General features: G+C 36.8%; 1 protein-coding gene across 1 annotated transcript in view; it reads right to left on the bottom strand.

The window, feature by feature from the left end:
* The window catches only part of LOC150102899 (tRNA (34-2'-O)-methyltransferase regulator WDR6), a 624,232-nt gene that overhangs the window by 1,955 nt on the left and 609,686 nt on the right, over positions 1–12,591 (bottom strand). The window contains exon 23 of the mRNA XM_090398196.1: positions 11,586–11,754. Within this exon, the coding sequence (XP_090254322.1) occupies positions 11,586–11,754 (169 nt within the window). The remainder of the gene's footprint in view (positions 1–11,585; positions 11,755–12,591) is intronic.

Below are 12,591 nucleotides of genomic sequence, written 5' to 3'. Positions count from 1 at the left end.
AAAAATCCTAAAAAAACATGACTTAACTTCTTGTTACAGACCATATAAAAAATTGGCATCCCTTATCCTCTCTACTAAAGACCCTCCTTCCCCAGACCTACCTGGTGTATACAAGGTCCCTTGCAGCTGTAAGCTGTCCTACTTTGGCCAAACATGCAGGACAGCAAATATCAGAATTTCAGAACACAAGGACTACATCCGGTTTCACCAATACAGCCACTCTGGTCTTGCTGACCATGTGCTGGATACCTGCCATAGAATACAGTGGAAGAAAGCCACGATAATACACCGTAGTAAATACAAATATGGAAGGCTTTTCATGGAATCAGCTTCAGCCCTAAGAAACAATCCAAACCTCAACAAATTTGGCTGCATGAGACTACCTCAAATTTGGGAAACCTACATCTGAAGACCTTCAGCTCAATCACCCAAGGATACCAACATTGCCCGCTAGGGGGCACCATCAGGACTTTAGGAGAAATAATAGCTTCCTGCTTCTTCCTCATTTATTGTTTGTTGTGCCTGCATGCACGTGTCTTGTTCTTAAGTTTCTTGAAAATGGCAACGTGACGTTGCTGAAATATTGTAGTATATTAAAATTTATTTTAATGTATATCCTAGTTGACGTTGTAATTTCCTTAAATTATTTAGTAAAAAATGCATAACCAATGTCTAAGCCTTTCCATGAGATTATTTATGAAATGTCATTACACACATATATTTGAAAACAATTCAAATTTCAGACAACTCATTTCAAGTATCTTTGTTCATTCATCTATTATTTTTTTAAATATATCAATCCCACATATAAGTGGTTGCAAAACCAATAACATATCAAAGCTTGTGTGGAAGGGATCATGAGGAAAGAAGGAATATATGCTGACATATATATATACATATATCATTCCTTAAGGAAAACTGTGCAGGAAAGGTGTTTCAAAGCATGGAAGTAGAGGAATTAAAGATGATGAGACATCAGTTCAGTCTACGTGGCTGGACAATTTGTTGACAAGACTTGGGCAGACACATTGACAAGAGTATGAGCTTGTCAATGCTTCCTTCAATTTCTCTGAAGGACTTGAAAGAAAGTGAAGGAATGGCATCAACAAATTTGGCTGACCAATGCCTATGGAAAATGCCTGTAAGAGAAGCATAAAACAGAAATGGTAGATTGATGAGAGAGTGACAGAAAAGAGAAGGATTAACAATTGTCCAAACTTCCCTTTTCTGGGCATCATCAAGCATTTTTAGAGTGGATTTGGAATTTATACAGTGTTAGAATTTGCATGAGTAAGAAATCACAAAAGTACACCCAGTTTTTTGGATTCAGAGGAATGCTTTGGATATGATGTTTTATGCTAGGATAGGCTTCAGATGTAAGTCACTATTCAAGAAGATATATCTGATCTCACATGGAGATCTGAGTATGGTCAAATAAGGAAGGATTATGTTTTGATGACATTGATGCTGACAAAGTTTACTGAAATACTGAAAAAAAGTAAAGTTTACTCACTTTACTGAAATATGGCAAGGATCAAAGCATTGATTGTGGAAGATTTTGTAACTTGGGATATTTAAGCACTGCAGGGTTTGTCAAATGTAAAACAGCAACAGAGCATATTGTCATTGGCAAAGCTATAGATAGGGATTTGAGGTTGTTGACAGCAGATTGTTTATGAATAGGAAAAGGGAGAAAGTAAAACACAGATTCCTGAGGTACTTCAGCACTGGTAAAGATATCTGAAGAAAGAAATTTGCCTTCTGTGACATGTAGTGAATGACTAGAGAATAAACTGGAAGTCCATTTTCAAAGGGTGCATGGGAACATACCCTGGTAAGCCAGTAAGGTCACCATGCTGGACCTAATCAAATGCTTTGGAAATATCTAGACTGACCACATGGTTTTCACCATACTTTTCCAAAACTCAGGTCCAACAGATTGATGAAACTGGAAAATCACTGTGAAGATCCACTGTGGAATGAGAACTATGAGATACGTGACTTCGAGATATTTTAGCAGTTGACTGAAAACTTTCTCCATTATTTTTGATAGACCTGAAGCAAGTGCAATGGAGCAATAGTTGGATGGCTGACTTTTAACTCCTTTCTTTAGGATGGTTTGAATATAGGCTTGTTGTCATGATGTAGGGTAGATGAGAATTAAAGACTGTAAAGATGATTTAGGATGGGGGTTATTTCAGAAGTACAAGTTTTAAGTACCATCGGGTAAATATTAAATATTTTGGAGAAATTCCAAATTATTCAGTCAAATAAGTATACTCAAAGGTTGGAGTTTCATACCAAGAATTCATTCAAAATATTAAATTTCTATAAGATTGACACAGAAGGAATTTTTCAATGCATGGGGAGTAGGGGAAAAACATGGGATCGTGGAAGTGGTCTAAGAGTGTACAGACTAGGTTCATTACTTGGAGAGTGGTGAATGAGTGAAATGGATTGCCAGAGGTGGTTGTGAGCATCCCAACAGTGACTAGGTTTAAGGAAATGTATGATAGGTATTGTGTTAATGGATAGAATGGGTCTCCTGCAATAAGTCTTTTGTCTCCATGGAGTGCCAGTATAAATAATAATAATTTTCTGATTAGTGTCATATAGCGCCAATGGACTGGTAAGTAAGTAGAGGAAGTTTTCTCTAATTATCAGTCTTGTAACCTTAAATTAATTCATTCTTCTTCCTCACTCAACACATTTAAACTCTTCATCAGGCTTAATGAAATAAAGAGACATAACACGAAGTTATGTCTCTTTCTCTTTCTTGCCGATCAACACTCATATGCATTTATCAGAAAATCTGATCATATCATAAATATCAATCTCACCATTCTTTACTTCCTATCCATCAAGCTTTATAGATTATGCTAATCTATTCTTAAGGATAAAATTACAGTGAACACATCTTATTTGTTATATCTGGACTCTTCTCACAGTTTTTTTTCATAATCAAAACTATATATGTCAACAGTAATCCAGGTCCAGTTTGTTCAATATTACTTTCCTTGTAAACAGTGCCCCTCATTAGTGTAGTGACTTATTGTGCTACTATCACAATTGCAATGCTCTAATTTTCTGGTTCTGGTTTCTTTCTTGTAGTCATTCCTAGATCTCATATCTTTCATCAAAAGAATAAAAATCACAGCCATTCTGCATTCCTGAAAGTACATCTTAGCAATATGGAATGGATCATCCTTATTCCTACCTACATTGTCATTTTAATCAAATTCTTATAACTGAATTTTCCTCACCTGCAAACAGTTATATTTCAAGGATTTAATATCAGACAGCACAGAAATGCTTAGAGGAAAAAAAAAAAAAAAAAAAAGTATAATATCGTGATGTGCATAAATTCACATGAAGCTGACATAAAAGAAAAAAGAAAAGTTTTACTAATTAGCTATTGCAGATATCAATGTCTATAAGACCAGTTCTGAATATAAGAGTATCCAGAGTGTTACAAATAGGGAGTAATCACTACTTAGTTTTGAGAAGGATAAAAATGAAACTGTACTGAGGAGCATGTACAAAAGTTTTAAAAAGAAAAAGTTGACTGGCTTTCAGAGGTGAACTGCAGACTGAAATATATAGGGGAATGAGAGTTGGAAAACGAAGACCAAATCTCAGAGATGCAAGGCAAACTATGAACACTATTTAATTCAGCCAGGGAAGCATGTAGTGAAGTTGTCTGCAAGGAAAGAAAAATTGAAACATCGAGATGGACTCAAGAGTAAGGACATCTCTTTAGAGACTTCAACATCCATAATTTAAACTGGTTTATACTCCATTTTCTCCTTTTGGGTTAAGCTCAATGGTCTTGTCATGGCCAAGTAAATTGCTATTATTATTATTATTATTATTATTATTATTATGGCTATCAAAAGCATGCATTCTTCTGACAGTTTGCCTGCTTTGTGGGAAGGGAAAAACCAAGTTTCTAGGAAGAAAGCCCTGCCAATTCCATATGAGACCAGCTAAAAATACTCTGCAGATGTCAGTTCTCCTCTCACCTAAGAAGACTGCCTCATTCATGTTTCCTTCACTGTGATGCATCATCCAGTCATTCTTAGTCTCATGACATCTGACATCACAAGAGTGCCAAACTGGATGAGCACTTAAATTGTACTTCTCATTTCCATACTCCATATTCAAACAGCATCTCAGGCTAAATTAAACTAATTCTTACCAGAATGAAGGATTTCAAACTGGCATCTTCAAAGTACCAACTCCAACAGCACTCAATTATCATACATTATTGCAAAAGCAATTGAAATTGTTTCTACAACTGAAAAGAAATTAATGTCCTTTCAAGGCATCTAATATGGGGCAAGATGTAAAATGAAGTTGATTGAGAGAAGTTAGGATATATTTGGTCTCAGATTCCCAAATCTTGAGCAAATTAATGTCATACCTGTTGAAGATGAGAGTGCTTCACAGCTGATATTGCTTCCAAAAATAGCCTCTCAGATCTGTAGCAACTTCTCTGTAACATAGAAGTTGCTTCCATTCATCCATTTTAATTAATGACAAAGTCCAATAACTTGACAATATCAGGAGGAAAGTCATCATGAATTCAATTGTAACCATCAGAGAGATATTTGCAAAGAGTGAGATTTATACCAAAACTTACTAGAAGATCTGTAGATTACAAGGATAATCCTGAAATTTTATTCTTAAAATCCATTGAATTTTTTATGAAATAAGCAGAGTTTCCTGTAAATGTAGAAAGAGGATTAGATAGATATCCTATGCTGTTTACAATAGGTCCCAACAGCACATTTTCTTTATGTAATTTAGGAAGGCCAGACAGTCTTGGAGCAAAAGCATGATGAACTTTTAGTCTTTTTACTACTTTTAGTTTCTTCACCCCCAAGAATGAATTTCATCCAAGAGCTGTTAAGGTTATCGATTTGTGATTAAGTTGGGTCTCTATCAATGCTTCTGCATGTAGAATGATTTTAAAGCAGAAGAGTTGTAAACTGCATAGGATGTCCGACTTATAAATTCTCAAAATACCTATTTAGTAGTCTGGATCACTGGAGCGCCATCCAGTGAAACTTTGCAGGCATACATTGTGCATCATGCAGAAGCGATATCTGAGGGGAAAAAAAAGTAGTTCCAAAATTCATCACCAGGGACATTGTAAACACCAAATGCATGGAATTTGCATATCATGCAATTAGGCAGGTGCCAGGAGAGTTTAAAAAGATGGACACAGGATTTTTCCTTTCATTCAAGTTGTTAATATCATCCACAGTGATGGCACTAAACTTGCTCCAACATGCTGTTGCTACACTCTGCAAATTTCATTGTGTGAACAAATATCAATAAGGTCCACTATCTCCATTTGTTTTGCAACGAATCATTAGTTGTTTTGAAGAAACAGGATAACTGGGAGTTAGACTTGGCATAGGTTGCAAACCAATTAGTTCACAACAGTACACATGTTATATCAAGACACATAGATGTGCCTTACACAACTGTCTGGAAAATTTTACGGAAGATTCTGCATTTTTATCCATTCAAAATAACCCTGGCAGGATAAAAATGCAGAATCTTCTGTAAAATTTTGCAGGCATACATTATGCATGATGCACAATGTATGCCTGCAAAGTTTCACTGCATTTGAATCACTGGATGGCGCTCCATTGATCCAGACTACTAAATAGGTATTTTGAGAGTTTATAAGTCAGACATCCTATGCAGTTTACAACTCTTCTGCTTCAAGATCATTCTACGTGCAGAAGCATCGATAGAGACCCAACTTAATCACACATCCACAGGACTATGAAAGTCAACTGACATACGCTTTAACATTCCTTGCTCAAAGGCAATTGGACACTGTATGGCTGTGGATGATTTTGTAGGGGCAGATGAGGCTCACTTTCACTGAATGAAGCTGTGAATACTCACAATTCTCGGTATGGGCTATGCAAAACCCACATGCAATCCAACAAATTCCTATGCATTCATCACAAGTTACTGTCTGGAGTGGGTTTACAGCTTCATTTATCATTGGATTATTTTTCTTTGAGGACATTCACCAGTCAGGTGCTGTGACCTTCTCAGTTACTGCTAAGAATTATTGTGATATGATAAACAATTTTGTTTTGTGCCACAGATACAGTGCCTGTGCATGGATTGTCATTTTCATGAAGAATGGGGTACTCATCCTGCACACATCGGTTAATCTCCACATGAAATGTTCTTCGAGAACATTTCACAGACGCCTGAGTGATCAGCCATGTGTTTTGCACTGCATGGTCACCTCATTCAACTGGTCTGACACCCTGTGACTTTTGGCTCTGGGGATTTCTCAAAGACAGAGTTTAACAAGGAGATAATTGGGAGTGATACAGCATATGTACATCAGTCCCAACCAGCTGTATTCTGCTGCTGAACACACACACACACACACTCCGCAAAGGATGCAGTTATGGCATACCAAGAAGGGCAGAACATTAAACAGAACAGTTCATGGATGCACAATGGAAGTGCATAAAAATGTGTTATTTATACTTGTGCCGCTTTTCTCCCCCCCCCCCCCCCACAGTGCTCCTTGGTATTACTTTTTGAAATTAATTTTCCCCTCAAATATCACTCTTTCACATGATGCCCAATGTATTCCTGCAAAGTTTTTGCAGCATTTAAATCACTGGGTGACACTCCATAAGGCTTTAAACATGGATACTTTAATTTTGATCACCCTTTATATACGAGGGGAGGCAGGAAAGTTTTGATAGACACCTAGAACAAAAATGATATTAAAGCAACTGATATAACCACAAGAAAGAACATACAAGGATATAAGCATATAAGATCATAAGTTACCTTCATAACTCTGCTACTAGTATAACTAAACATACACACATAAACCACAGTAATTAAATTATTTTTAATAAGTAAATATTTCATCCTGATAATCTAGTTTCTTGCCCCGCAGAGTATCTTAGGACATCACCAGTACAGTTATTTCAAACAATACTAGGAATAACATACAATTAGGGCACATGCTTACAATGGAATCCCACTATGCATGCAGTAGCATGTTATAGAATTAAATTAAAATAAAATAACATACATAAATTTATTTTACACAATTAAGGATAACAGTTTCCCAGACTTTAGGGATAGTAAGAACATCATTGCAGTTTAAGTTGGGTCTGTGATGTAGGGCTTTGGCACTTTCTTTATATAAACACTCATGTCTATATAAGGATCTATGTAGAAGTTTGATGTTATTCCATTTGATCCTATGGTTTGGGTTTTCAACTTCACGTTGTGCTAGGCCAGATTTGTGCGGTTTGATAAGACAGATATGGTCTTGGTGTTCAGAGATGAGTTTACTAATAGATCTTCCTGTCTGTCCGTAGTAAGACATCTTAGAGGAACATGGAATTTCGTGAATGCCAGGTAGCATCAAAGGTGAAAGTTTGTCTTTAGGAGAAAGTAACAAATTATAGATCTGGTTGAATGGTTTGTATTTCTTCATAATGTCCTGAAATTACTTCAGGTGCAAACTTTGTTTAAATATATAATTCGTAGCATAACCAAGTGGAAAACAACTTCCATCAACTATCTCTAATCCAGAGGATTTTAATAATAAGGTGTAACACCTTTTGGCAACTCATATATGAAAATGTGACTTCTGCATTACTCCCACTTTGGTATCACCACCTCTGGGTCTGGCTCCCACTGATGAGACCTCAATAGAGGTCGAAACCGGTCTGGGTAGTGACCCTTCCCTTAATGCATAGCATTATACATGTCCGCAAGTAGATGTGCTTTGCATTATGGGATACCAAGGCAAGTGATGTGAAGTCATAACACCTTTGCCACGAGTTGCCCTTTACTTCAGGTACAAACTTTGTTTGCTTATGCTTGGATAAAGGATTAAATGAAATATATAATTCATAGCATAATGAAGTGGAAAACAACTTCCATTCACTAAAAGATGATTGCATACCCACCAATACAAGGAAGGATGGAATGAACTTTCCATGTCTTGTGGTTGCGACACACCAAGAAGCACATCCAAACCAATAACAGTGATTAATAACAAATTCAAAAGCACTTGCCTCAATCGTACATATGTGCTCGACTTGACTTAACTTTTGCCCAGAGAGAACAAGGACATCTACTTCGAAAACAACTTGAAGAAAAACGCCAAAATAGAGACATCAGTTGTGTAACGACTACAAACAAGGAAAACTGGTGTAGATATCAAGTGACACCACCAGTAGCCACCATGAGACCAGTATGCAGGCACTGCATTGGAAATATGCAAGACCTTTATGGTCAAATATATACCCCACAGAGCCTTGCATATCCACTTCACTAACATCCTTGGTCTCAATTCCAACCTTAACAATGTTCACTACCATCTCCAACCTAAAGATTTTAATGTCCACAATGCCAGCTGGCATTTCTCCTCCAGGTGTACAGATATTGCAAGCAGAGATGCTGAAACATTTGCCATCACTAACAATCTTGTACAAATTGTTCACATGGCAACCAGAATACCAGATAACCCTAACCACTTCCCAAACACCCTCTAAATATCATCCTCATCAGTGACCTTCCAAGTACACAGTGAATGTAGTGGAAACCTAGGTAATTCTGACCACAATCTAGTGCTTGTCTCCTCCCCCCATGCAACAATGCTTACATAGCCGCTCCCGAGTAAATTTGGCATTATAACAGTATAAAGTGGGACAGAATCTGGTTTCTGTGCCTAATTCCCAAGGTTAGACTATTGTTTCTGGCCTTCTAATCACTGAACGTATCACTGAAGTAATATTTTCTGGCATGGAAACATACATTCCCCACACTACTCTGAACTGCCCCCCCCTAATTAAGCCATTGTTCTCCAAAAGATGTGCCAAGGATGTACAAATAAAAAATCCAAAATACCACAACTGGCTTATATCAAGAAATCCATCCTCCTTTGATGCTTATACTTAAGTCCAAAATAGCTGGGGGGAAAAAAAACTATCAGTGCTTTCTATGTTTCTCTGAAAGAGCAAAAAGTAAAAAAACTTGCAGCCTTTCCAAATGACAGCCGGGCCTTTTGGTCTCTTGCCAAAGCAGTTGGTCATGACTTTAGCCCAACATTATTCCCACCCATATCATATCCAGATAGCTCCACTGAATCATCACCAACAAAAGAAGCCAATCTCCTGGCTTCACACTTTGCCTGCAATGCATGCATAACTGACCATCATAAATGCCTCCCCCCCCCAACCATTCCAGATGCCCAATACACAATGTCCGCCTATATTCTTTCAACAGAAAGAGGTCAGAAAAGTACTGTCCAAATTAGAAACAAAAAGGTCTCCTTACCCCTAATGGAATCCTCCAATTCTCCTGAGGATTTGTGCACCAGAACTGTTTCCTATCCTATGCCACCTGTATATACTTTCTTACGCCACTGGTATTTATCTCATAGCCTGGAAATTGGCCTATGTTCAACCCATTCCCAAGAAGAGCGACAAATCACTGCCATCAAACTACTGCATTATCACCCGTCTCTGGGAAAATACCATGGAGAAGTTTAGTGAATCTCAAATTGTTGCACTTGATCTCTCCAAAGCTTTTGACTAGGTCTGGCACAAAGGTTTACTAAACAAATACCAATCATTTCGTCTGTTCCAGTACTTCTGCATTTGGATTGCCAGCTTTCTGTCTGGATACAGGCTATGTGTGATGGTGGATAGTTCCTTATCCTCTTACCATTTAACTAATGTCTGGATTATACAAAATTCAGTTGACTTCCAACCCAATACACAGTTTTGCAGACGACAGCATGTTGCACTCCTCCCCCCTTCCATTTGATAAACCTTACTCTATGTAAATCACCTCAACTTACAGAACATCAACCACTATTACTACCCTCAATTTTGATCTCAGAGCCATCCTCCAATAGGGTTTAGATAATCTTGTCAATTTTAATGATAGTAAAACCCAGTTCTGCCTTATTTCTCACAAAAAAGGAACCATTTTTTCTCAATATTATTTTTGACAATACTCAAATTTCCAGACAAGATGAGATTTTTCTTCTTGGAATCACCCTGACACCAAGTCTCTACTAGCATAAACACATCGCAACCATTGCCTCCTCTGCTTCTAAAAAACTAAGCTTTCTCTTTTTCTCAAGACATTACTTCACCTCTAAACAGCTGTTAACCTTATACAAATCACAAATCCACTAATCTATTGAATATTGCTCTCACATTTGGAGTGGACCCCTAAGAGCTCTCTCGAAATGCTTGGCTCAATACAGAGAGGAGGGTAATTAGATTGATTAATAACCACCTCTTACCAACTCACTCCTCCCACTCTTGCACAGGCATTTGGTTTCTGCAATATGTGTATTCTATAAATATTTCCATGGCAAATGTTCATATGAAATAGCATCAATAAAGTCTTTTGGATATACGTAGGGCTGCCATCCAACATCCCTTCACAGTAGATCTTGAACAAGTTTCTTTTCCTCATTTTTCATCCCTGCTACTGCTGTATTGTGAAACAGTCTCTCTCCCTTATGTGTTTCCCAAGGAATACAATATACAGGCTTTTAATCATATGTAAACAAGTTTCTCTTTTCCCAACCCACTACCCATAGATGGTACCACACACAGTACAGGTTGATTAATCAACTTCTCATGAAAAAGATCGACAACTATCTCTGCAATTTGATTGAAAAAAAAAAAAAAATGTGGAATTCTAGCTAGTAATTAGAATCAAACCAGTACAGTCTTATGTTTCTGCCAATCTACCATCACAGAAATTATCACAGGCTACATGAGCACCACAGAAATAAAAGTGTATATGAAATAATAAGCTGATATCTTTTAATACATTATAATGTAAAGCAGTACATATTCCTAAGGAAAACATTCTCCGTTCATTTCATTCCTTCACAAACAGTTTAAGTTGTTTTGTATCTCTTTTATACACCCTGACGAAGCCAGACAGCTCAGTTGGTGAAACTTGTTGGTGTTTTTACTTAGTATCAATTATTAAAATCCTTTGGCCAATATACAACCCAGTTTATGTTAATTTCTTGCATTTTCCATTATATTACGTGTTAGATCAATTTACAGTTAAGTTGGCTGTCTCAGTGCACAATGAATGCAACTTCATACATGAACTTCACTATGCATGGTCAGAGCATCCGAGAGTATCTGATGCCCCTAGGCAAAGAAAATTTAGACGCCCCTATACATTGTCTCTATATATTTTTTCCCCAAACTATGTAGCAAAATCTGGTGCCACGAAGCTTAGTGCCCCTAGGCAAAGAAAATTTAGATGCCCCTATACATTGTCTCTATATATTTTCCCCCCAAACTATGTAGCAAAATCTGGTGCCCCGAAGCTTAGCACCCCTAGGCGATTGCCTAGGTTCGCCTAATGATAAAACCGGCCCTGTGCATGGTACAATATGAAAACATTAGTTTTCATTTCTTGTGTACAATAAAAGAATTATAACTTAGAATATTCAAAATATCATCATATTTGAACATACAGTAATCTAACATTCTAATATTTACGAAAAAATACAGTGAACTTACTCATCCCACCAGCTTTCCAAATATGCAACATCAGGAACTGATAGCATTTTAGAACTCATCAAAGAGATTTCAAATCTGTTGGTTGATTCATGAAATGCCCAATGCCATAAGCATATCCTTTGGTCAATGGAAACAGATAAAAGCAATTTTCTTGATAAAAATGATATCCCTGTAGAGAAAAAAAGGGCGATAGCCTTTTCATATTACTCTTATTATTTTTGCTACTGCAAATTAATCTTATAAAGTATTTACGACAATAAAGAGCCAAAAGGCTTCAGTTCGGCAATGCAAAAATTATAAAAATTAAGTGGATATTAAATCTAGCATTATTTCAAAGCCAAATAAAAAACTATAAAAGTTTCATATGAAATTTGACCAGAGAGCTTACGGGAATACACTCACTGGCATTTACGAGTTATCCTAGCCGGACCTTATAGGAGAGATGATTGCTATGCCTAAGCGCCCATATATTCCCCTCCTATCAGTTCATTTTGATAAGGTTTCACTGGCCAGACAGCTGTTCAAACTGCTTGATATTCATCAGAGACCAGGCAGAAACCTAAGACAGCAAACACACTCTCTTTCAATATTAAGGAACTTGAAATGTCGGAGAGGTGTATTTGTCATAAACAAACTCTCGGTTGGTGTGTAAAAGTATTTACTAAAATAAAGAGCCAAAAGGCTTCACTTCGGCAATGCAAAAATTATAAAAATGAAGTGGATCCACTTCATTTTTATAATCTTATAAAGAATTGTTTCCATCACTAATAATATTTTTTTTTAAAACTGCTTTCAACAGATATAAAATAGAGAATAATTAAAGGCAGTATATTTTCAGGTTTTGATTGGGCTATATTGAAATTCCCCCACTGTGCTGCCACTTCACAGAGTAATGTTGTCCACTATGAAGAATTTCCTTAATGTCAAGTATTCTCCTTCATCCAAATTACAAAGTGCATAACATCTACTCAGCTATTATTTAAGATATGCAGAATTAATTCATTAA

The sequence above is a fragment of the Typopeltis vanoorti genome, chromosome 9 (assembly GCF_054136105.1).
Source record: "Typopeltis vanoorti isolate ZY-2024b chromosome 9, IOZ_Tvanoo_1.0, whole genome shotgun sequence".
Classification (NCBI taxonomy): domain Eukaryota; kingdom Metazoa; phylum Arthropoda; class Arachnida; order Uropygi; family Thelyphonidae; genus Typopeltis; species Typopeltis vanoorti.
This window is presented reverse-complemented; position numbering and strand designations above follow the sequence as displayed.